This window comes from Ursus maritimus, unplaced genomic scaffold, assembly GCF_017311325.1.
Source record: "Ursus maritimus isolate PB19 unplaced genomic scaffold, ASM1731132v1 scaffold_6, whole genome shotgun sequence".
Lineage (NCBI taxonomy): Eukaryota > Metazoa > Chordata > Mammalia > Carnivora > Ursidae > Ursus > Ursus maritimus.
Genome location: NW_024426774.1, coordinates 8739458 through 8762116, shown reverse-complemented (window position 1 = coordinate 8762116; position 22659 = coordinate 8739458). Strand labels below are relative to the sequence as shown.

At 57.8% G+C, this 22659-nt stretch overlaps 1 protein-coding gene across 4 annotated transcripts in view; it reads right to left on the bottom strand.

Annotated features, from left to right (window-relative positions):
• The window catches only part of PXDN (peroxidasin), a 75619-nt gene that overhangs the window by 20665 nt on the left and 32295 nt on the right, over window positions 1-22659 (bottom strand). For all 4 annotated transcript variants that reach the window (XM_040622869.1, XM_040622865.1, XM_040622867.1 and 1 more), the window contains exons 2-14: window positions 20392-20463; window positions 19391-19462; window positions 15981-16052; window positions 13030-13101; window positions 12585-12656; window positions 11488-11657; window positions 9907-10024; window positions 8195-8364; window positions 5697-5969; window positions 4499-4615; window positions 3373-3531; window positions 2910-3022; window positions 1883-2039 (exon numbers count right to left, since the gene is read on the bottom strand). In XM_040622869.1, the coding sequence (XP_040478803.1) occupies window positions 1883-2039; window positions 2910-3022; window positions 3373-3531; window positions 4499-4615; window positions 5697-5969; window positions 8195-8364; window positions 9907-10024; window positions 11488-11657; window positions 12585-12656; window positions 13030-13101; window positions 15981-16052; window positions 19391-19462; window positions 20392-20463 (1637 nt within the window). The remainder of the gene's footprint in view (window positions 1-1882; window positions 2040-2909; window positions 3023-3372; window positions 3532-4498; window positions 4616-5696; window positions 5970-8194; window positions 8365-9906; window positions 10025-11487; window positions 11658-12584; window positions 12657-13029; window positions 13102-15980; window positions 16053-19390; window positions 19463-20391; window positions 20464-22659) is intronic.

The window sequence follows — 22659 nt, the reverse complement described above, 5'->3', positions numbered from 1 at the left end:
ACCAGCTGTGACGATGGCAGCCACCACTGTCCTCACTTCCTCCTCCACACCTCACTGTCCCTCATGGCCAGTGTCACCGTTGAGGACAGGAGACGGCTCACAGACCCCTTGCTCAGAATCTGGAGGCTTCCCACATACGTGGAATAAAAACCAAGCCACGGCGTGGCCAGTAAGGCCCCGGACCAGCCTGCCCTCCCCGATTCTGCCACTGGCCTCCGGACTTTCGGCTTGTCCCGACCTCAGGCTTCACACTGGCCATTCCACGTGGCTCTGCTCAGAGTTCGCTTTCTCGGGTGTTGTCTCCGACAGCCTCCCCCGACCCCCACTCTCATGGTCGATCACTATTGCAGCCTTTTCTCACCCCCATCCGCCACCAGCATCTCTGCGCTGAGCCAGAAGGCGCCACCTGACTCACCCCTCGGGCCCCCGACAGCGCCTGACACCCGGCCCTGCACAGAGCCCGGTGCAGCCACCCCTGCGCGCTCCGCAAACCCAGCCCACTCACCACTGTCGGTGAGCCACTCCCCACGTCTGAAACGTGGTCTAACAGCCTTTCCCCAGGCACAACCCCCACTTCAGTGTGTCTCAAACGGACCCAATGTACTAATTTTTGGAACCTAATATTTTTATGCCATGTGGTAGACAAATGAGTCAGATAATTTCACACAATTCTAGGACTCCAATTATTTCATTATTACACATGACTTGGATTTGTTGTTCTCTAAACAACGATCTCAAAAATAATTTGAAAACATTTACCTACCCTTAGAAGAAATAAAGGAAATTCACCAAAATGTTAATAGCGGTTATTTCACGGAGGTGGGATCGTGCACAGGTTATTTTTTAATCTCATATATATAACTAATTCACATCAAAGTAACATATTTTAGATAGAAAAATTGTTATTCAAAAAACAAAAAAATCATAGAATTCAATTGACTTTTACGTTCATTCCACACACAGTATATCATGGGAAAATACATATTTCCCTAAAAAAACCCCAAACCAGGCTCCCAGGTATTCCCTTACTGTTCACACCTGGTAAGCACCTGCAGGCATCGGGCACTGGGGGGTGCTGGGTGCACAGACCCACCAGACCGCGTTCCCACCTGGGGCGCCCACAAGCCCGTGGAGAAGGCGGGCGGGTGAGCTGTGGGAAAGGCAGCAGCACAGACCCAAGTGAAGGGCCGTGGACACTCAGGAGGGGTCACCCAGGGTGGCGCAGGGGAAGCTGGACGGGACTGCGTGGGATGTGTGGGGGTCACATCTGAGGCTGCGGGTTTCACCCTGGCACCACAGCTCGCAGGGAGCATTGGCGACACGTCACAGGACCGGCCCTTTCAGGAAGACCACGGCCGTGTGCAGACGGGACAGGTGAGGGAGGCAGGTGAGGGGCAAATGCAGAGGCCGGACCAGGGCGGCTGTCAGGGTCCAGGGCAGGGAGCTGACCCTGATTAAATACGCTCATCCCGGGAAGACGTGCGGCCCCACCCAGAGCTAGAGTTAGCACAGCAAGGGGGCACCGGCTCGTTCAAAGCCACAGCCGCACCACACTCCTGCCAAACGGGGACTGTAAATTACACCCTTCGAATGTGAGTGGGTTTGGGTCACTGCCATGCCAACCACTAAACCCTGCTCACGGAGAGCCTTGATCACAGGGCGTGTGACCACAGCGGCCAGCAGCCTTGGGGCCGCAGCAAGGCGCGGCGGCTGCCAGAGTGTGTGATGCCGGGGCCCTGGCGTGTCCACACCCCCGCCCCCCGCCAACCAGGGACACGCTGCGTCCCGATAGACGCCGAGTCTGCAAGTGCAATGGGCCGCGCGCCCCCTCCCGCCTGAGAGCCCACGCCAGGGAATGTCCACACCGGCCACAGGGACTCACCGCTCACGCTGAGCACCATGCTGACCGAGGCCTGCCCGATGGTGTTCCGGGCCACGCACTCGTAGCGGCCTGCGTCCGCAGTCCCAACGTCGTGGATGGTCAGGAACCCCTCGGGGCTAATGTGAAATTTCCCACTTTCCGTCACCTGAACCCCATCCTGGAGCAAAGCAGAACAGAAATGATACTAGGACTGAGACCAAGAAGCAGAAGTGGTTTTACGTGGGGTGGAGGGACTGCTGCCAGGACCTCACCGATGGACATGGCGAGAGGCTATGCTCAGAGGAATCCAAAACTGGAGAGAAAAGGAGATTTAGTCCAATTTACTGAGAGAAACTTTTCTTAAACTCCTTTGAAAGATCCACAAAAGATTAAGACAGAGACAGAGTCTCCTGGATTCTCCAGGATCGGGGGCTGGGGGCCCCCGGGGGTGCGCACGACAGTGGGGAAGGCACAGTGCGAGGGCACCCCGTGACGAGGAGGGCCCTGGGCAAGGTCTTCTGGGAGACAGGACACCCGAGAAGGGCAGTCGATGGGCCCGGCCGAGGAAAGGCGAGAATAAGCCCACAAGGACCGCGAGATGGCCACGCGTGGTCCCGGCAGAGGGCAACTGAGGGCTGGCAAGCAGTTCTGGGACGTGGGCGAGGGACGGGGTGGCCCCCAGAACTCAAACCTACCTGTGGGGGCTCCCTGCCTGTGGCCACCCTGTCCTCCAGGGACCTGTCCTTTCGAAACCCTCGTTCATAATGGCTAAATACCGGAATGCAATTTTGTGTGGGGCCTCACAAAAGCAACACAGAAAAATGGAGTAACAACAAAAAACCTCCACTGCTGTTGGGGCCGTGGATCTAACCGCAGGGTTCTCTTTGCTGTTGTCACTGAGAAGAACGTGAAAAGGAGAATGTCGGGTTTGTTTCTGCCTGGTTTTGTTAGTAAGGAGTCCACAGCGTGGTTTAGCTCGGGCTACGGACGGTGCGGAGAAGCCATGAGCTGGGGGCAGCTGCCACGCCCGTGCGCCCGCCCGCGGTACCTTGTTCCAGGTGATGACGGGCTCGGGCTCCCCCTGGGAGCTGCAGGGGAGCTGCACGTTGGTGCCCACCTCCACCGTCATGTCGCTTGGGATGCTGGCGAACACCGGCGTGACTGCAAGGCAAGGACACCCAGCTGACAAAGGCGGGGAACCCGGGACACTTGTCATTCGTCCGAAAAGCTTCCTGGGAGCACAGGCCCCATGTCCTCAGCCAGGGCAGGCCGGGGCACTCTTAGCCGGCATCACAGAGCTCTGTCTGCACAGAGCAGGGGGGCTGGAGAGAAGGGGGGATGGCCTGCCGGCGGCCCGCCCTCCCCCTGAGGGGCCGTTTCTCAAAAGCAGACCACAAGCCCTCACCAGCTCCTGTCCCGAGCACTGAGCTCGGGCTGTGCACGGCCTGCCTGTCCCAGAGGCAGGTCTGCACGAAGCAGTCCGTCCGCCGGGAGGCGCCGGCGCTGCATACCTCTAGGCTGCACGGTCAGGTGGGCCACGGCCCTCTGGGAGCCGATGATGTTGACGGCCTGGCACTCGTACTGGCCCTGGTCGTGCAGCGCAACAGCCGAGATCCGGAGCGTTCCCGACGAGAGCACGAGGTGCCGCCTGTCCACAGACAGCTGGCTTCCTGAAAGGCATGGACACGTGGTCGGCCACTTGGCCACCGTGTGACGGGGTCAGAGGCAGGACTCGGGAAGGCTGGGTTGAGCAGAACTTTTTCGCAGCAACGGAACAATGGGACAGACCGGCCTCTGCCCGAGTCAGGGCCGGCAGCTCAGTACCTCCCAAGTGACTTTCCATACAAGCCGGTGCGGCCAGCTCAGGGACAGACAGAGCTGCCCGGCCTCCGAGAAACTCCCCAGAAGTGCGGGGAGCAGGAGAGAGAGAGAGAGGCAGGAGCCAGGACATGGGGTCCACTGGGGAGGGGTCAGGAGCTGGAGCAGCCCAAAAGCACAGGACACCCCAGCGAGGCGCTAGCCCGGGGGACGCGGAGGGCCAGGTGCTAGGTGGTCACGCACCCGCCCACCCAGGGCGCTCGCTCCTCAGGGGACGGAGGCAGGGAGCTGCCCTCTGGCTCAAGGCAGGGCCCCTCGGCAGGTCCTCAAGGTCAATTCCAGGACAGAGCCCTGAGGCCACCCCCTCCAGACCCCCCCAGCCAGGCCGCCAGTGTCCTGGGGTAAGTCTGTCTTCATCAAGTCATCTGACCAGCTCACCAGCTGGAGCAGGATGGGGGGGGGGAGGTCGCCCCCGAAGAATCCGTGTGATCAGCCGTCTGACCACGGATGGAGACGGCATGACACCCACAGAATAAAGTGACACTGAGCTTCAAACATATGCTGTGACAGTTTCCAGAACGTTCTATCCTACCTGCTATGAAATTTCATCAAGATGCTAATTGAAGGAAGACACAGGGTCCACCTGGGAGGAGAGGGGGCCGGACAGCAGAAGGCTGCCCGCACTTCTCCGCGTGTCCTGCACCGTAGCCGTGGGCGAGGCCTGCGGCCAGAACACGCAGACACGGCCGTCCCCACCCCTGGCTCACGTGGGCTGGGGCCTGGGCAGAGGCCCAGTGTGGAGCGCATCCCAGCTCTCACCTCCTTTCGTCCACGCGATGACCGGCTGTGGGTAGCCCTTGGCCTCACACTGGAAATCGACTGTCTGACCCTCGATAACAGCTCTGTCTGCAGGGGTCACGGTGAACTGGGGAAGAGCTTCCGGAAGGGAAAACATTGGAAACAACATTTCAAAGACAGTTTGGGGTAAAGATGCTGCAAGCTAGCGTCAGCGTTAGCGCCCTGTAGGTGCCGTTGCCCCAAGACGACGGGCCCCGCCACCGGCTGTGCCGCAGGGGGAGGGCCTGCGAGCAGGGACGCCGGGCAGGGAAGGCCATGACAGCAGAAAGAGCGTCAAACGGAGGTGTTCCCGGCATCCTGCCGGCGCCTCTGTAACTCCACGCGGCCGGGGGCTGCACGGCTGGGAGGGGGCGGCGGCGCCCTGCTTCCGCCCGTGGCGGTGAGGCGAACCCCAGGTCCCTCTGGCTGTCGGACCCAGTTAGCACCTGGAAGTGGTTAAGTGTCACATAACACAGTGGCGTGGGGATGGGGGCTGCTTCATGGCCGCTAGGCCAACAGTCACACAGCCCCAAACCCAGACTGACTCCATCCGCACGAAAGGAACCACCAGACCGCAGGCCTGCGTGGTCACGCGGGCAAAGGAGGAGCCGGCAGGACGGACCCACCACAGACCGCTGGTGAGGCGGCTCCCCTGCAGGCGGGAGGGGTCGGGGAGGGCAGAGGGGGAGGGAAAACACTGACTTCTCCGTAGTCTGCACTTTCTCTGAGAGCTTCCACACAAATGCCCCGGTTTGCAATTTATTTCTAAACTAAGAATCGATCAAGTCGGTTGGGACGTGTGGAAACACAGGGCTGGGGTCTTAACACTACAAGCACTCTCAGCATCCTGGGTCCAGAAGCTGATGCTCGGGAACCGTGAGACGAGGGCCAGACTCTCTGATGGAGCCCACACACGTGTGCACGCCCACCCACGTGCACGCCGACAGCGTCCACTCGCCAGGCGCCCTGGTGCCACAGGTAACACAGCCAGAAATAAGGCCCCGAAACAGGGGCCTCTTGGAACTACCATTACACCTGCATCACCAAGTCCTGCACCAGCCGTGAGGTGTGGGGAGCACGTCGCCGTTGCAGGGTGGGGATGGCGGGTGGGGTGGGGCCTCTGCAGGGAGGGCTGCGGGCGAGGGTCTGGGCGTGTGCTCGGACGGGCGCCCTGACCCACCCTGGACGATGATCAGGGCCGTGGCGTGGATGCTGTCCACGCTGTTGGAGGCGAAGCACGTGTACTCCCCGCTGTCGTCCTGCAGGACGTTCTGGATGTAGAGGCCGCCAGAGGGGGTGATGCTCACGCGAGGGTCCTCGGGCAGCGGCGTGCGGTCCCCTCTGGTCCAGGTGATCCGCGGCGGGGGGTGGCCCGTGGCGCTGCACTCCAGCGTGACACTCTCCCCGACCAGCACCTCCGTGTTCTGTGGCTGGATTACAAAAGCGGGTCGAGCTGTCACAACGAAACACAAGTTCTGCATTAATTTCGTCCAGGTTACCGACGGCGTCTTGCTCGGGTTTTTCTATCTTCCTTCCGTCTGAAGCCCTTAAAATAAGTAAAGCAAACATGATTGAATCAGAATGTGCTCTCGCCTCCTTTCCCGAGCAAGGGAACGTGCAGGCAGCGAGGGTGAGCGTGCCCCGGGTCGGGGCGGCCGGCGCCCCAGGGAGAAGCCCCGCTTCTGCGATTCCAAGTACATCAGGTCAGTCTGGTCAGACCCGGCTAGAGGTTCTTCCTCGGGTGAAACCCTGCTTTTAAACTATATTTAGAACATATAAAAATAACCAATTTCCCTCACAAAAAGAAAAATACAAATTAAAGCTACATCGAGATAGTACTTTTCAGCTCTGAATCCAGAGGGAAAATCCACGCCCTTAGTAATGAGTCTTGTGAGAGAGTCTGGGCAGAACACAACTCACTTGCTGGTGGTGTCCACGGCCTAGGTCCCCCCTGCAGGCCGGCGTGGCCACGCCCATCAGGACCGCCGGGTCCCCCCACCCCCACTGCGGGCCGGCGCGGCCACGCCCATCAGGACCGCCGGGGTCCATGCACCCTTTCAACCAGAAGCTATTCTGCTAAGAGTTTACAAACATGGAAAGCAACGTATGTACCCAAACAGGGATGTTTTTAAAACATTCCTGTGATGTGTATTCAGGCCAACACCCTTCTCCCCAATTCTGGAATCCAGAAATGCTCCAAAAATAAAACACTTCTCCATCCCTTCTTTGTAAAACCCTATCTATCTGGCATGAGGCGTTTACGGGCTTCACTTATTCCACGTGCTGACTATTCACAGGGACGCTGATCACAGGGTGGGACCCGGGACCCCGCGGCAGCGCCAGCCGGCTCAGCAGACCGTGCACCAGATGGCCCTGCTGAAATTTCCCAGATTTCTGATTTCCAAACGATAGCCAGCCCAAAAGGTTTTGGATAAAGGGACCTATAACAGCAAAAGACTTGTGGGAAAAACCCGGAGGTATTCCTGCTAAGGAGCCAGTTAAACAGATCACGTTCCACCAGGTAACGAATCCCACGCGGCACTGAAGAGGAAAGCGTAAGAGCAGCCGTCACGTACGGAAGACCATAAGGCAGGGATGAAGAAGGAGGCGCTGGGCGTAATCCCAGGGAGTGGGGATGGTGGTAGGAACTTAGGGGTGAGGAAAGAAGCAGGGAAGACACATCTCTGCTCTGCGTCTTTCATGTTGGTTAGCGCTAAAGCTCCGTCACCCACATACCTAAGAACAGCAGAGGACAGGAAATGCAGAAATGGTCCCGATACTGGCATTTCTGCAGCACGGCAAGCCAGAGCGCACCGCCATTTGCAGGGACAAGAACCCCAACGTCGAAGCCCACCAGGAGGGCACGTGCTCAAGCTGTCACGTGGGAAGCGGCCTCATGAGGGCAGGCAAAGGCGAGGCCAGCCCAACACGACGTCACACAGCAGGCTCCGCGTCTGGCTGCCCCACGAGCTGCCCCTCGGTGGCAGAGAGCCAGAACCAGCGGGAGGGGGAAGCGAATCTCACTCCGGGCTCTGTCAGCCGAAAGCTGGTCCCTGCGTGGGGATCCTGACTCCTGCTCCACTGGGCAGAAAGGACTCGGGGCCAGTGGAACAGCAGAGACGCAGAAAGACACGACAGGACTCAGAAGTGGGAAAGACACTACCGCCAGGCGCAAACAGAGAGTTTCATACACTGAAAAACAGAACTCAGCCTATTTTGGAGACAGCGGTAGGCAGGAACGTTGACTCTGACAACCTAAGAACACGTGTGAGACGCTGTAGGCCAACCACCGACACAGAGGACACCGTACGACTTCCAGACTAGAAGCAGGAAATGGAGGAAGGACAACAATTATTCCAACGAAGGCTTGGAACTCAGAAAAAGCTGGACAAATGATCCCAAGTAAGATGCGGAACTTGGAAATCAGAACCTACTTCTCACGGCAACAAATACAAACGGCCTCCTTTACGAAATGCCGGTCTGAGTTCTTTCAAAAAGCAGAGCAAAGGTTGAGGCTCACCGAGGACCATGCTTTGCAAGGCTGCGGCCGAGGGCACTCGGCTGTAGACTAGAGCACCAGCCACGTCCCACCCGCATCCCTGCCCGCGTCCCACCTGCATCCCACACACGTCCCTACCCGGCTGGGCGCGGGGAGTGAGGGCCGTCGTCTGCACGTACCTGGAGACCCAAAGTACCTGAGGGTGACCTCCTGTGTCTTCACCTGCCCGGCCACGTTTTTGGCCATGCACTGGTAAATCCCCTGGTCCGTCTCCTGCGTGTTTTGGATCATCAAGGTCCCGTCGTCCAGCAAGTTGAGGCGGGAATCTGTCTTCATGCTCAGCTCATTGCTACAAAGACAGAAGTCTGGTGCTCAGGCTGTGAAAGCACGAGGACACACCTGATCCCCACAGGAAAAGCCCCTGAGCACCTGGCACCTGGGGGCACAGGGGATGCCACAGCTGGCCTTTCCAAGAACTGTCCTACCACACAGGCCCCGACCTCATCAGCACTCCTAGGAAAGGGGCTGACCCAGGTCTCTAATTCATCGACTTACTGTAGTCACATGTTCGATCTATAAGATTTTAAAGTTAAAAAGCAGTCTTCTTTCCAAAGGGGAAAAAGGAATGTGGAGGGAAAAATTCAAAGGACACATTTTCCTTGGTTTCTGGCAAATTCATTCAAGATGATGGGGCAGGCCCACAGGTGAGGCTGACCAGCAGGTGAGACTGGCCCACAGGTGAGGCTGGCAGGTGGAGGGAGAGCCCGGCACCAGACTTCAAGCCCGGGGCTTTGGGGCGTCCCCTCTGCCGAGCTCAGCCATGACGTTTTAACTTCTGGTATCAACGTGTTTGCTTACGAGAGCAGATGTAGAGGGCTCGGCCGAATCGATCCTTTCTGCCTTTTAAATACACACTTATTCTTCTTATGTTAACTCCGGATTTTAAATCTCAACAAGTCCAGAGTCACCCAAGATAACAGGTTATCTGAAGGCCAGGACAGCACCAGTTGACATCGCCACATGGCGCTGGGCCCAGGTCATGGCGACAAACCCAGGCAGGAAGGCGTCTTCCCCTCCTGCACCTCACGGCTCGCGATGCCGAGCTCCCACTTCTGCTCCTCTTCTCCGTGAACGCTGCTGGACTCGCCAGCCCAGGGTGGGCTGGGACGATGGCTCAGGGGGCGTCCTCCTCACCCAGTCACGACCGAACAGGACCCGTGAGCTCAGAACGTCAGTGCTGGGAGCCGAGATCCACTGACAAGCGAGCGCCTGTCCGTGCCCCTGTGAGCACGGGCCCAGGAGCCTCGACAAGGTTCACGATTCTGCGTTCACGATTCCTTCTGAGGACTCGGTTCTCCCCGTACGCCGGAAGGTGTCCTCGTTCACACGGGCCCGTGGTGGGCTGACCCCTGGAGCGCCCCTACACGTCTGCCCCCACACACCCCAAATGCTTGCAGACGGATGGGGAGCCCTTGTTCCTGAGGCAAATCGGACGCACAAGGAGCTAAGTATGCAAGTGTTCGCGTGACGTGTGTCCCTGAAGACGCTGCCCCAGCAGGAAGACCCCGCCTTAGCCGGGAGGACCGGTCCCAGAGCTCCAGCTGCAGAGCCCTAGTGACCAGACGCACCAGTTTCCAGCCACAGAACGTGGGCGGGTTAAGAACCAAGATTCCCTCCCACTCTTCACCCCCCACAGGGGGAGCCACGTGCCCCCCTTTACAGCAGAAAAGATGCAGAAAATTCTCTTCTTTAGCCCTTTCCCCCCACAGCGGAGGACGGAAGTGTCCAGGGGCGTCCACAGGTGTTGGGGTGGGGCCGTGCACAGCGGAGCCCACGGGGCATCTGGGGGGACAGTGACCACGGGTGGCAGCCTGGCCGGTGCCCGACTTACTTGTTTCGCAGCCAGATGATCTCAGGCTTGGGGTTGCCTTCTGCTCTGCATGTGAAGAACACGGTGTTCCCCGAGGTGACGTCCGCATCCTGGGGCTCCGAGGTGATCCGGGGCCTTTCTGTGCCAAGAAGGAAACGGACATCTCTGGGTCTTAAACCGTCCCGTAAAAGTAAACAAGAACCCAAACCAAATCCCTCATGTTTAAGAGAAAATCGCAAGCAAACATATATCCCAACCACAAATGCTCCCACAAGCAGGACAGACGGGCTTCTCCGCAGACAGGCTGAGTCCTCACCCAGCATTTTCCGACCCTCAGATCTGCCCTAAGAGCCTGGGTGACAGCAGGCACCAGCAAGACCCCAGCCGCTGCTCCCCCTTCAGGAGGGCGAGGGACCCGTGCGTGCGGCGCACTCCATGAAAAGCTGTTTTTAGTGAGTAAAACAGAAAATGCTGCTTTTTAGCTAAAGCAACCCTGAGAGCAGAAATCTCTACCATGCAGGGCAGCGCCGCAGAGCTCTTGTCCTTCGTCCCCTGGGCGTCCCCCTCCCACGGCCCCGGGCCCAGACGAGCTGTCTCCTCCAGTCTGCTAACCGGGAGGCAGAAGGAGCACCCAGGGCGCCCGAGCCTGGTCTGACGGGAAGAGTCAGAGCCGGCTGGTGAGTGGAGTCAGGATGGCTTGTGCCCCAGAGGAGGGAGCGGACGCCAGACAAGGACACCCAGGGCTGGCTCAGGGGAATGTGCCGTGCGGGGCAGGCTTAGACTCCAGGGTGGCTGAGCACTCAGCCCCGGCCTGTCCTGTCCCCGAGGTGCCCACAGCCCAGCACCCCTGCTCATGTGCAGCGTGGCTCCCAACAGCCGGAGACCCACCGCGCCCGGCAGCAGGATGGGCACACGTGGCACAGGGTCCCGGACGCCGCGCACCACCGAGGCAGCCGCGTGCTCAGCCAAGCACACGCGGCAACAGAAGAACAGTTAACAAACACCGATGCGGATGGGAGAGCCATGTCCCGGGCGGGAGACTTCTGAAAGCCACGGACTTCTAGCTTCCAGGACATAGACCCTTAATACTTAAACAATGATGATGCTTTACAGAAACTAATTTCGGCAAAAGTGCTACAAGGAAAAGAGGAAGTGAAGGAGCCCGTGGGCGTTCTCCGTGAGATTGTGCCCTGCCGTCTGACTGTGCTCCTTTTCTAGTGCTCGGTTCCTCGGTGCATGCCCGTGGGCACAGCCCAGTGGGCAGAGGCTCTCGGCGGCATGGACCCGCCAGCCCCGCCCCGCGAGCACCCGGGAGTCGGGCCCAGCAGCTGTGGCCTGTCGGCACAGGGCCGTGGGGGCAGCAGGAGAGGCCGTGCGTTCCGGGAACCTGGACATGAAAGCCAAGGAACCCGGCAGCTGCTTACAGATGCTCATACAGGCTGCGGCTTTGCCAAGGGCGTCCTTGTCGGGTCCCCCCGAGACACGATCTGGAGACACACCGACGCGGAAGACAGGTGGGGCCGTGCACCTGCCGCGCCCTCCAGATGCCAATGCCCGGCTCGGGCGCCTCTGTCCCCCCGGGGGTCCGCAGGGCTCCCTCACCACAGTCCAGCTCTTCGGGGCTGATTGTGGCCACCGAGCGTCCCTGGATGTGTCGCGGATATTCACAGGTGGCCGCCGCCTGCGCGTTCCCCGACTGGGCGTAGGTTTTCAGCAGATCCGCCAGCCACAGGATTTCACAGTCGCAGTGAAGCGCGTTGGAGTCCAGTCGCCTGACAAGAGGAAGACAGCGAGACGTGGGGTCGAGCAGCTCCGGCCCACCGCACACGGGCCTGACCCGCAAACCACTGGTGGGGGTGCCGCGCACAGGACAGACAGCAGTGTCCAGGCTGGAGGCTGGCATCCGTCCACAGATGGAGGGTGGAAAGGGGAACCACGCCGGCCAGCTCCCCACTCGGGTGGCCCCACCTGGCTGCCCTCAGCTTGTTCTTTCTGGCATTTTCTCTGCTGCTCTCTCTTCTCTCTCAAACATGGAGGTGCTCCTCCGTCTTCCCCACAACGCCATTTTTAGTGCGGCTGCTGACTGCTTTACCCAGAAGGACTCCTGGACAGCGAGGACAGCTGTCTTATGTCGCTGTGTTCTGCACCAGAACTATGCTTCTTAGCCTGATTCTCCACTTTTTTCTGACAGCGAGCTCCTCGCACACCCTCGGGGACGGATCGCCAGCCGCAGGGCAGCCCCGCGGCCACGGGGCAAAGCACAAGGTGTCGGGTAACTGTCTCCACCGGCACTTGCACACCTTTGTTCTATTAACGTTAAGTTCTCGGAATAAGAAAAAGTATTTTTAGAGGCCTTGAGAAATTGGAGACCAGTGTACTTAACGTCCAGCTGTGGGAACGCTTCATATAGGGAACAGGATAGGGTTCTTCTCGGGGGATTTTACTCCCACCACTAAAATATGCAAAATGGGATTAAAAATTAATCTGAAGAATTTAAAACTGACTCTAAAAATGCTTTGCTTGCATATGAAAAGGTCGATCTGCCGGCACAGTCCCCGAGTCACCCGGGCTCCCGGCTGCGTCCGCTCTAAGGGTTCGGGGCCTCCTGCCCTTTCCTGAGAGGGACCCACACTCGACAGCCCAGCATGGGGCCGGTCAACGGCCACAGGGACACGGGGCTGCGTGGAACACATACTCACAGTCTTTTCATGGATTCCAAGTGATCGAATGTTCCTGGAACCAAATGTGTGATTCGGTTGTTATGTAAAAATCTGTTGAAAGAAACAACACGACAAACCAACTTATTAAAATGTTTCTTACATGTGTAGGAAAGAGTATAAACAGTCAAATCAGCTTTAAAAAAATAACTCAGTGAGTGCATTATTTCCTACAAATGAATCTGAGAATGTTATTTAGTCCAGAAAAGAAGTAGGCTTTCTTTCCTTTCTATTTTATCCCCGTTCCCAAAGAAAGAGACAATTGTCAGTCCCGCCTCTGAATTATGAGACAAGGAGCAGGGACTTTGCAGGGCGAATTCTCAGAGGCCTGAACAGACAGTGGCCTCCTCTCTCCTGCGGAGCCTGGACGGGGCGACGGCCCAGGACCGCGGGCAGACGCGGGGGAGCGGGAGGAAATGCAACTTACAGCCTTTCCAGCTTTGGCAGATGTCGGAATGACTCTGGGTCCAGAGTTTCTATCTGATTAAAGTGCAGATACCTAGACAAGTGTAAAAAAAGAGAGACAGAGAAAAGAAACAAACTTTAAACAGTTTTACGTTTTGCAAATCTAGATTTTCTGCTCAAAAAAAATGTCTCCTAAGTCTTTTCAAATTCGTGTGTCAATAATCCTAGATTTCCTACACTGTGTGGAAAATAAGTGAAATCATCAAATCGTAAGATTAAATACAATTAAAAACTGCACAGACTATATGACTGACGGGCTGTCGGTGACTCTGACCGAGGCCTGACTGCGCGGCCTGTGACCTGCGTGCGGCCCTGGGCCTCTGCAGGAAACAGTCCAGTAACCTTCCCTACAGCACACACGTAAGTACACGAACACCTTCATTCAATCTTCTAACCGCTGTGTGAATTTAGGGGGAGGGCGAACTCACACTTGAATTTCAGACTGAGCGTACGATTACCTACAGAAATAATAAAGAGTGAGATCACGTGTTTCCTCAAATGGGCTCAATTACACGGAATATCCAGTGTTTACTCTTCTTTTGTTATGTCTCCTTGCTTTCCATAATTTACCCATTTTTGGTACAACTAATTTCTTCTCATTTTCCTGAACACTGCGTTTCTCGCTGTGAAAACCGTGTTTTTCCCCTTAAGTGAAACAGTGGACACGGACTTGGACGCGGCCTTGTGACGGGGTGCTTCTGCAACGAGCCCCCCCCACCCACAGGAGGAGAAGAGAGGTCTCCGTCCTCCACGGCTCGCTCACGTGGGGCCCGGCAGAGCGACAGGGACAGACACGAGCGGTTACAGGTTTCATCACGAGCCTAAACACCAGACAGAAGGCGTTCTCGAAACACACCCTGGACCCCTTAGAGAACTTCACTAACGCTGAAATTCCTGTGACTTCAAGGTCACCCAAGTTCAGCTGCCCTTCCTTGCCCGTCCATGTCTCCCTGGGCCGCCGGGAGGGCGCCGCGGTGACCCCGAGTCCGGGCGGTCGCAGATGCGGCTACAGAGCCCACAGAGCTCAGGTCAGAGCCACAGCCGCCTCCCGCACGTCCCGCAGACAGGTCCCTGCCCATCGCAGTCCACTCCAGGTGGGAAGCCCGCGAGCAGGGTGTACGGGAGCCCGAACGGGGGGAAATCCACAGTCGGCGGCTGTCAGGGAGAAGCCTGAAGGAGCCCCCTGTTAGCAGGCTGGTGGGGCCCTGGGGGAGGCATCCAGGGAGGAGGGGGGAGGGAGGGCCGGCCTGTCCTGATTCACTGTGGCTTGTTCTCGCTGAGCAGAGACAGGGCTGAGCTCCCCACAGCTCCAGGCAGTCTGGGTGCCACCGCCCTCCCATGACCCAAGGCAGCCACGGGCCCCAGCCCCAATCTACGCTCTCTGACTCTGGTCACATCTTCACCACACGGGACGAGGAGGGTCTCCCTAGAGCCGGCTGGAGCTGAGGCTCCACAGACACCCGGCAGCCTTGGGGGGGGGGGGCTTCTGGCATGGGGAGGGGGAGCCCCAGCAGGAGCTACCCCACCCCTCCCGGACCACGGCACCGTGCACACCCACCAGGAACAGCCTCAGCTCCTTGCACAGCACCCTCCCTGCAGGCGGGGACCTGGTCCTAAGTGTCTCTCTGTCCCGTCAGACACTCGCCGACACTCAGACGGAGAGCCATGTCTCCGTGGCACAGACCCTGACTACCTAACCCGGGGTTTTGAAGGCATCCTACCCGGGGACCTGCTGTCTCCAGGACGGTCAGTCTGACACCCTGCTCCATGCTCCTGGTGCAAGAGGGCCTCAGTCTCCCCAGACTCGGCCTCTTTCCTCCTCAAAAATACAGCGACTCACCCCTCGTAAGGGTGAGCAGCAACCGGTTCTAATTTTCTCAGCATGCTTGAATCAGACACCGTTTTTCAGGTGTTGGCTGTGACTACCTTACTACCCCCGTCCCAGGATAAGCGGGTCAGATGCTAGAACTCCACCCTTCGTAAACTCTCCGTCCACCTGCAGGCTTTCCAGACACATCCATGTGTTTCTGCAACACTCTGAACTTCTCATTTCTTGCTCTCCGAAGCGGAGATCATACCCGCCCGACGTACACCTGCTTCCCAGCCCTACTGCACGCCGTGCACGGTGAGCTCAGCAAAGCAGATCACACGGCAATAAGACCCCTAGACCCACTAGCACTGTGTGTGTTTCTGAAGCACCTGGTTTCGGGGGGAGCCCCTGCCCCAGCTCTGCCGTTGCGTCTCCGGAGACGCTGTTGTGCCCGGCCCGCCGAGGAAACATGCAGACTCATGAAGAGCTGCCGCGGAAGGACGTCAGGCCGCGTCACCGCAACGGCCTGCCCGGCCTGTGACTGGACAGGATGGCCCTGTGAAACTCCTCAGAGCCACGTCAGCTCGAACACACAGAGCAGACCCCTCTTACCAGGAGCTCTACTCCAAAATGAGCACACTGACTTCGTGTGCCGTCAGAGAAACCACGTCCGACACACTGACTAGAAACGCACGGAGAAAGTTCGTTTATCCGCAATAATGACGTAAACGCACAAAGTTACTGGACGCGTGCGGAGCCACAAGCAGGACCACCGCTCGCCCCGCACTGCCCCGGATGCCCCACCCCGAAGACCTTCCCTCGTTCGCAAGTCTGTCTCTGCTTTAAACAGGGAGCACCGTGGAGGCGGGGGCCGCTCGGTCTCACTGTTCTTTGTATCGCGGGTGCTCGGCATGGGCTGCCGTCCACTCCTGGGTGCAGGGGTGTCAGACAGAACTGCTCTCTCCATCGGCATGCACACACTCCCTGCGTCCCCGTTAGTACAGACATGCATCGTGCAAACAGCGGACTTAGTTCATCTTCCCTACGAGAGGCAAAGGGCGGGTGACATCCAAGACACTCAGGTGCGGGAGGGGGTCACTTACAGTTGCTCTAGAGAGGCAAGTCCCTTAAATGCTTGCCTGTCAATTGCCTGGATCTCATTCTTGTACAGATAGCTGAAACAAGAAATGGGGGAGCGTTAGCATACACACGAGAGGCCGCCACTCCAGACGGAAAGAAGAATTACGTTGACGCACAGAGAGAGTTTAAAATGAATGACTGTAGCAGAATACGAACGAAACATTTACACGGCGGTGTGGCTCCCCTCGCGGAGAGTCCCGGCCCTGCCTCAAAGGAGAAGGGTCCAAACGGGACGTTACCCAACCACCGCCTGGTCTTCCAAAAAGTCACGGGTTCGTGGAGGGCGGCTTGTGACGTGCTGACCACGCACTCGCTTCAAAGCTTGAAGGAAACAGAACCACCTCCCCACACGTGTGTGTGGGCTGTAAGATTCCAGAACCTGGGTGTTTTAAGACCCGGGAACAATTTGGGGAGCAGACAATACGAAGCCTAAATGTGTCCTCACCCACCAGAATCCCATTCTTACAGAACAGAAGCAAAAGGGCAGGTTGGGAGAATCACAGACTTGGCCCGCTGCCCGTTTTTATACGATCTGTAAGGTAAGAATGGTTTTTAAATTTTTAACTGGTTGAAAATTTCAAAAGAAGACTAATAGTTCGGGACACAGAAAAGTTATATGCAATCTGAGCTTCAGTGTCCACACGTAACATGGACACCCCCCCGACTTCGCTCGTCCGAGGCTGATCCAGGGCTACTCGGCAGGGTCAAGCAGCCACGGCACAGCCCGAACGCTCGCGGCCCCTCAGACATGTGCTGCCAGGTCCTTCACAGAGAGTCTGCCAGCTCCTGGGCGAGGCTGCAGGGCGAGGACCCTCCAAGCACCACAGCTCCAGGGACGTGGCGCGTGGTCGGAACCGTCCTCAGGACACACACGTCTCTGCGGCAGCAGATCTCGTGAGCCCCGCGCACGTGGTGCGTTAGACATGATTTCTGTATCAGGTGCAGACGTGTGCCCTGGGCGCCTCTCCTCTGCCGGTGACCTCAAACTCCATGCCATCCCCGCCGTGACATCCCCACCGGCTGGGCTCCCACCTACTTACGCACCAAATATGCCTGCTCTGAGTTAACGTCGTTCCTGGACGGGGCACTGCTGCACCTGGTCCCTAGGGCTCGGGGCAGGCTTGTTTGCCAGGACCCGCTACACTAACTGCCGCCATCCCACTAAGGGGCTGTCACTTCTCCCACTGCACAAACCAGCCGAGGTGACCCACGGACAGCGGCAAGCCTCAGCAGGAACAGGCGGCGCTCACCGCCGGCCCAGAGCCCGGTGCCCGCAACAGGCCTGGCACGGCGGGTGCTCCGCTGGGCTGCGTGGTTTTGAGGCCTCCCGCTGCCACCCACCGGCTGTGTGGTCTGGAAGCGGTACTGAGCGTTCTGTTTCCGGCTCCTCCTATGTAAGGCTCAGAGACAGTGGCGGCTCAGAATCGCCGAAATTAAGTAACTACTTAGGAAGCTGAAAGAGTAGGGCCTGACCCCTGGCAACCTCAGCTCTGGTGGGAGCTCCCGCTCCTGCGGTTACGGAACGGGGTTTCTGGGCTCATCACTCTAAACAACAGGGCAACAGCCTAGCAGCGCAGCCCCACCTTGCCCACACGTTAAAGACAACAGGAGTGCGCAGGACAACTGAGCCGCCCGCGAATGGGGAAGAACGTGTGTTTACGAGGACATGGGCGCACCCTCTGCTTTCCTGAGACTAACGGGCACTGGTCATCTTCCGAAGACAGGCTCTGGAGAGTACTCTACCGGTCACAGAGCCCACTTCGAACAGGAGGCCCTTCCCCGGGCGTGATCGCGTCCTTTGGAATTATCAGTTAAGGGGAAGGCTTACACCTTCCCACAAGGGACTGGGGTCCCAGCAGATAACCAGTACTCAACTTCTAAAAGCACGGACTAAATATGAAGGCAGAAACAGTCGGTAAATGTCACATGTTTCAAACGTTTAAACTGCGCACAGTGTCCTGGTGGGCGGGCCCTCTCCTGCCGAGGACGGGGATCAAATGGGGAAGCAGGACCCCTTCTCGCCCCTGCTCCTGGGGTCCCTGCTCACCGGGGTCCCTCCCCTCTGTCCTGCTGACCACTGCCCAGCCCCTCCGCAGTGACCGGGTCCTTCCACCAGTGGGCATCAGGGACATGGGGGGGCGAGGCTGGGGCGCTGGTGCCGAGATGGGGAGCCCGTCAGCAGGCAAGGCTTACAAAGTATTACTTTAAAAAATTCTTTTAAGTGAAAAACAAGGTATCCCGAACTATTTAACACCGAGTATGTGTGCAGGTTAAATAATAAGTTGCTCTTAATTAATCCAAACCAAAAGCAAAATATAGAATTAAAAATCAAAGTCTCTCACACACACACACACACACACACAGATGCTGGCTGTCAGCTAACTGAACCTGCTTTCTGAGAAACCAAAACTCTTCCTCTGACTTAATAGCACTTAAAATATAAAAGCAAAACAAATCAAATAAATAAAAACTCAAGAATAAATAGAAGGGGGGCGCCTGGGTGGCACAGCGGTTAAGCGTCTGCCTTCGGCTCAGGGCGTGATCCCGGCGTTATGGGATCGAGCCCCACATGGGGCTCCTCCGCTATGAGCCTGCTTCTTCCTCTCCCACTCCCCCTGCTTGTGTTCCCTCTCTCAGTGGCTGTCTCTATCTCTGTCAAATAAATAAAATCTTAAAAAAAAAAAAAAAAAAGAATGCTTTAAAAAAAAAAGAATAATGAGCTGGGAGCACACGACACCCACTTTTATCTGCAAGCAGGAACATCACTGGACTGTCTGTCCCAACGGCTTCCAGTCCGACAGTAACTGCTGCGGGGGGATTAAGCCAGCACACGCCTGAGAGGTCATCTTCTAACCTGCAAGCCTGATGTTTTCAATGCTCATAACTAAATAAATAAAGCCAGTTTCAAAAAGCAAACCACAATTTTACTACCTAAAAACAAGAAGAGGTGAAATCCCTCGGAGGAAGACGGGGAAATTCCAGAGACCAGTGACATTCTCACCCTTGGTCCACCGCTGGAGAGGCCGCCTGAAACCAAGCTTCCCTCCCACGGCACACCCGCCAGCCACGCGCCCCGGCGAGGGGCCGGAGTCCCCTGCTCCCGCGCAACCTTCCAGGGCTGTGGCTTCTCGTCTCATTCTACCGACAAAACTTACAGCTGAGGACACACGCCTAGCATCACGCAGCGGAAGCTTCATCCTGGTAAGAACTCATTTTAAAACTCCCAGCCAAAAATCCAGTCACCTGAAAACAAACCCTAGGAGATGGGTGTGTTTGTGTTCATTTGCAAGCAGCACGAAATCCAGCTCAATGACTAAAGAGCTGGTACACAAACATGCAAGCTTTCGGGGTAAAGAACTGACCGCTCACTTACAGATATTTTAAGTTCTCCAGGTCTTCAAACGCTCCGCCGGGTATGCTCTTGATCTGGTTATTGTTGAGAAGTCTGCGAGAGAAAGTGCCAGTAAGAATTACCGCCAGCCTCCGAACCGCACCGTGAGATCAAGTTCCCACCGCGGCGACCAGGTCCTGAGACAACTCAGGTACGGGGCTCGGCACCGACACGGGCCGAGCGCTACAGTCACGCGAGCATCTCAGCGCTCACCCTCTGATGACGCGTCTTCTCAGGGCGCGGGCGTCCCTGTCACCGCACACCACTCCCCTCTGCACGCACACAGACCAAATGCCCTCTCCGAAGCAAGGGAGTATCTACCCATCCTGTCAGACTGTCCACCTCAGATGATTGCAAGGCCAGTGTGGACGTGCAGGGTGGTCTCACCAGGGTCGGACTGCCCTCTGGACTCCTGGTCCCAGGGCCCTGTCTCTCCCCCCGTGCCGACGGCCGCCCTCTGGAGACGCCAGCCACCTGCCATGCTCGGGTTACTCCACAGCAGCCCAGGTCAGCCGCAGAGCCTCTCAGCGCCGGGCAGGCCCTGTCCCCTTCATCCGTCCGTCCTTGGAACTAAGCTGGGTGCATATGGAGGACGCCCCAACCCCTCCTGGGTCCAGCAGCCAGGAGGAGCGCCGTCCCCTCCGCCTTGCGACGCGGTGTGTGAACGAGCCCCATCGCACGGTTCACTAGCACGGTGAAGGGCTCTGGCCCAGCCGGGGACTCAGCCACTCACAGGAAGAGAAGGGGAGCACGTAGCCACTTACGGTGGACCACACAGGTCCACCACGGACAAGACAGGACGGCGGCCGAGCACAGGGTCCCCAGGCCTGGCGTCTTGAGGGGCATGTTTTGTTCTAGGGTCCCACGTCCACTCTCCCCATTCATGCCCCTGACCACGGATAATCCGGGCTACCCACGGCTGGAAGGTGTGATGATTTCTACACTTGTCTCCTACTGGGTCCCAACAGGACGTTCGGACTTACAACGTGTTCAAGTTTCTCAGCTTCCTGAATGCTCCAGGCTGGATCTCTCGGATTCTGTTAAAGCGAAGATCCCTGGAAGGGAAACAGAACACAAGCAATGCATTTACACAGAGAAGCAGCAGTCGTCACCGGTGCCGTGTCACCTCAGCTCCCACACGAACGGGAAGACGTGGACGGGACTGAACCTCGCAGATCGTTCTTGGACGACTAGCTCTTCCCTGAGGCTACCGAATAATGAATACTTATCTGCATGTCGGATCGGCTGTCACATTTCAGAAGCTTGTTTAGGCAACACTTACGGGGAAATACAAACTCACTCTAACCGAGACCATCTTCCGCCAAACCTCAGGTCACCAAGCCTTCCCCAGGCAAACACGGGGTCGTCCCGCTGTAGGAGGGCGTAAGTGCCCCGCACCCACTCCCCCCAGTTCCTGAGCTGGAACTCTGACTCTGGGGAGTACCTGAGCCATCCACTGAGATCGGAGGGTTAAAGGTCAGAGGAGGTCAAGAAGTTCCAGGCACAGAAGCCCGAGATGCCGACCAGACCCACAGGCGGACACGCAGGTCTGGAGCACGGAGAAGTCCAGCGCGCAAGTAGAAAGGCGTGAGTGTTGGCAAAGGGGCTCAGAGCTGACAGCAGAGCCACGGACCTGGGAAGGCCCCCCGGGGGACGGCAGAACGAGGGATGGGGCAGGGCCAGGGAAGTCCTGAAGCCGGTCAGCCACTGGGGGAGCAGCACTGAGGGAACAGGGAGGCTGGGAGGGGCAGGGGTGTGTGTGGAGAGCCCGGGCTCCTACCGCAGAGCAGAGCGGACAGTCCCGTTAGAGGGGTCAGCTCACCTCCCCGACCCCTGCTATGAGCACTCCGCCCCCACCTGTGGAACGCACGCGCCATCCAGGCAGGCGAGCTGAAAACCTCTGGTCGCCGACACGTCGAGGGGATCTCTGAAGACATGGTAGAGCCCAGCTGAGGGCGGGCTGCCACACGCAGAGCCCAGCGCCGCGCCCCCCGGGCCAGCCGACAGGGTGCCGACGTGCGCGGAGTGTGCGGGCTGCTTACCATCCCCCGCCTGAGACGTCGGCGGCTCTGCGGTGCGGACAGGCTGACGGAACAAGAGGACTGGCTTTCTCACACCAGCACATTCCACAGTTTCAAGGCACAAAAATGAAAAAAACATCACCCTCCTGTATAAAAATAACCCACGTCTTAGAAGGACTATCTCGATTCTTAAACTGGAATCTAACCTCGCAGATGCCTGTGGACGGCACGGCTAGAGTCTCATGTGGACCTTGGAACAAAGTTCTTATCTCACGCGCGAATGTGTCATTCAGGACGTTGCTTGACGGGCAACGAGGTGACGTCCTGTCAACCAGTGTAAATTGCAAACACCCTGTTGAACGCGCGGGATACGCCTGACCTCCGGACGTTGTGGCTTAGCCAGGCCCACCTTCGCGGGCTCAGACGCCTGCAAAGCCCCCTCACAACGTGTTGAACGGCTCATGCGATTACAGAGCACGGTACTGGGGCACATGGGGGCTGCGTGGGTGCCGTGTATCAGCTGTGGATCCCACTAGCTCCGGAAAAGATCAAAATCCAAATCCCAGGTCTTCCCCCACCATAAAGTTGAAAACTCTCAGTCAAACCGCGTGTCTCTGGACTGTCGGCATTGTCTCCGCTACACATACCCCTACCTACTCAGAACTATGAGCGCTGGGTTCTGCCCCAAGACGGGCAGCGTGCCCTAGGGAGCGGGCCCAGCTGGTCCAAGGGACCCTGGGACCCACCCACTGCTTCCTGCTCTGTCCAGAGTGAGAGCAGCGGGACCCACAACCGGACAGACCAAACTCTGTGCACATTCTGGGCGACACTGACCCTATCAACCCAACAGAGCTGCTGCTTTCTGAAATCCGGCATTTTACCTTAAAAATGTAAGAGCAGCTCACACTCCACTCTGTACACAACTGGGTGAGAAGAGGCTCTGGAGGGCCGTAGTCTGGCCTTGCCCGGCACAGGAACGACGGGCCTCCCACGGGAAGCCCCCAGGCATCTCGGACGGCACGGCCCTCAGAGAAGCACATTCTCTTCCCCCACAAATCCCGCTTTCTTCTCAAATTCCACCAGGCTCACTGGCACATCGGCCACCTGGACAGGTGAGTCAGCAGCTTACCCCGTGTCTCCTTCACTTCCTGCCTCTGATGCACTGCCAGGCCGTTTCCCGTCAGTGTTTCCCACCGGTCACTCGTCCTTACCACCCCACACGACGCTCGG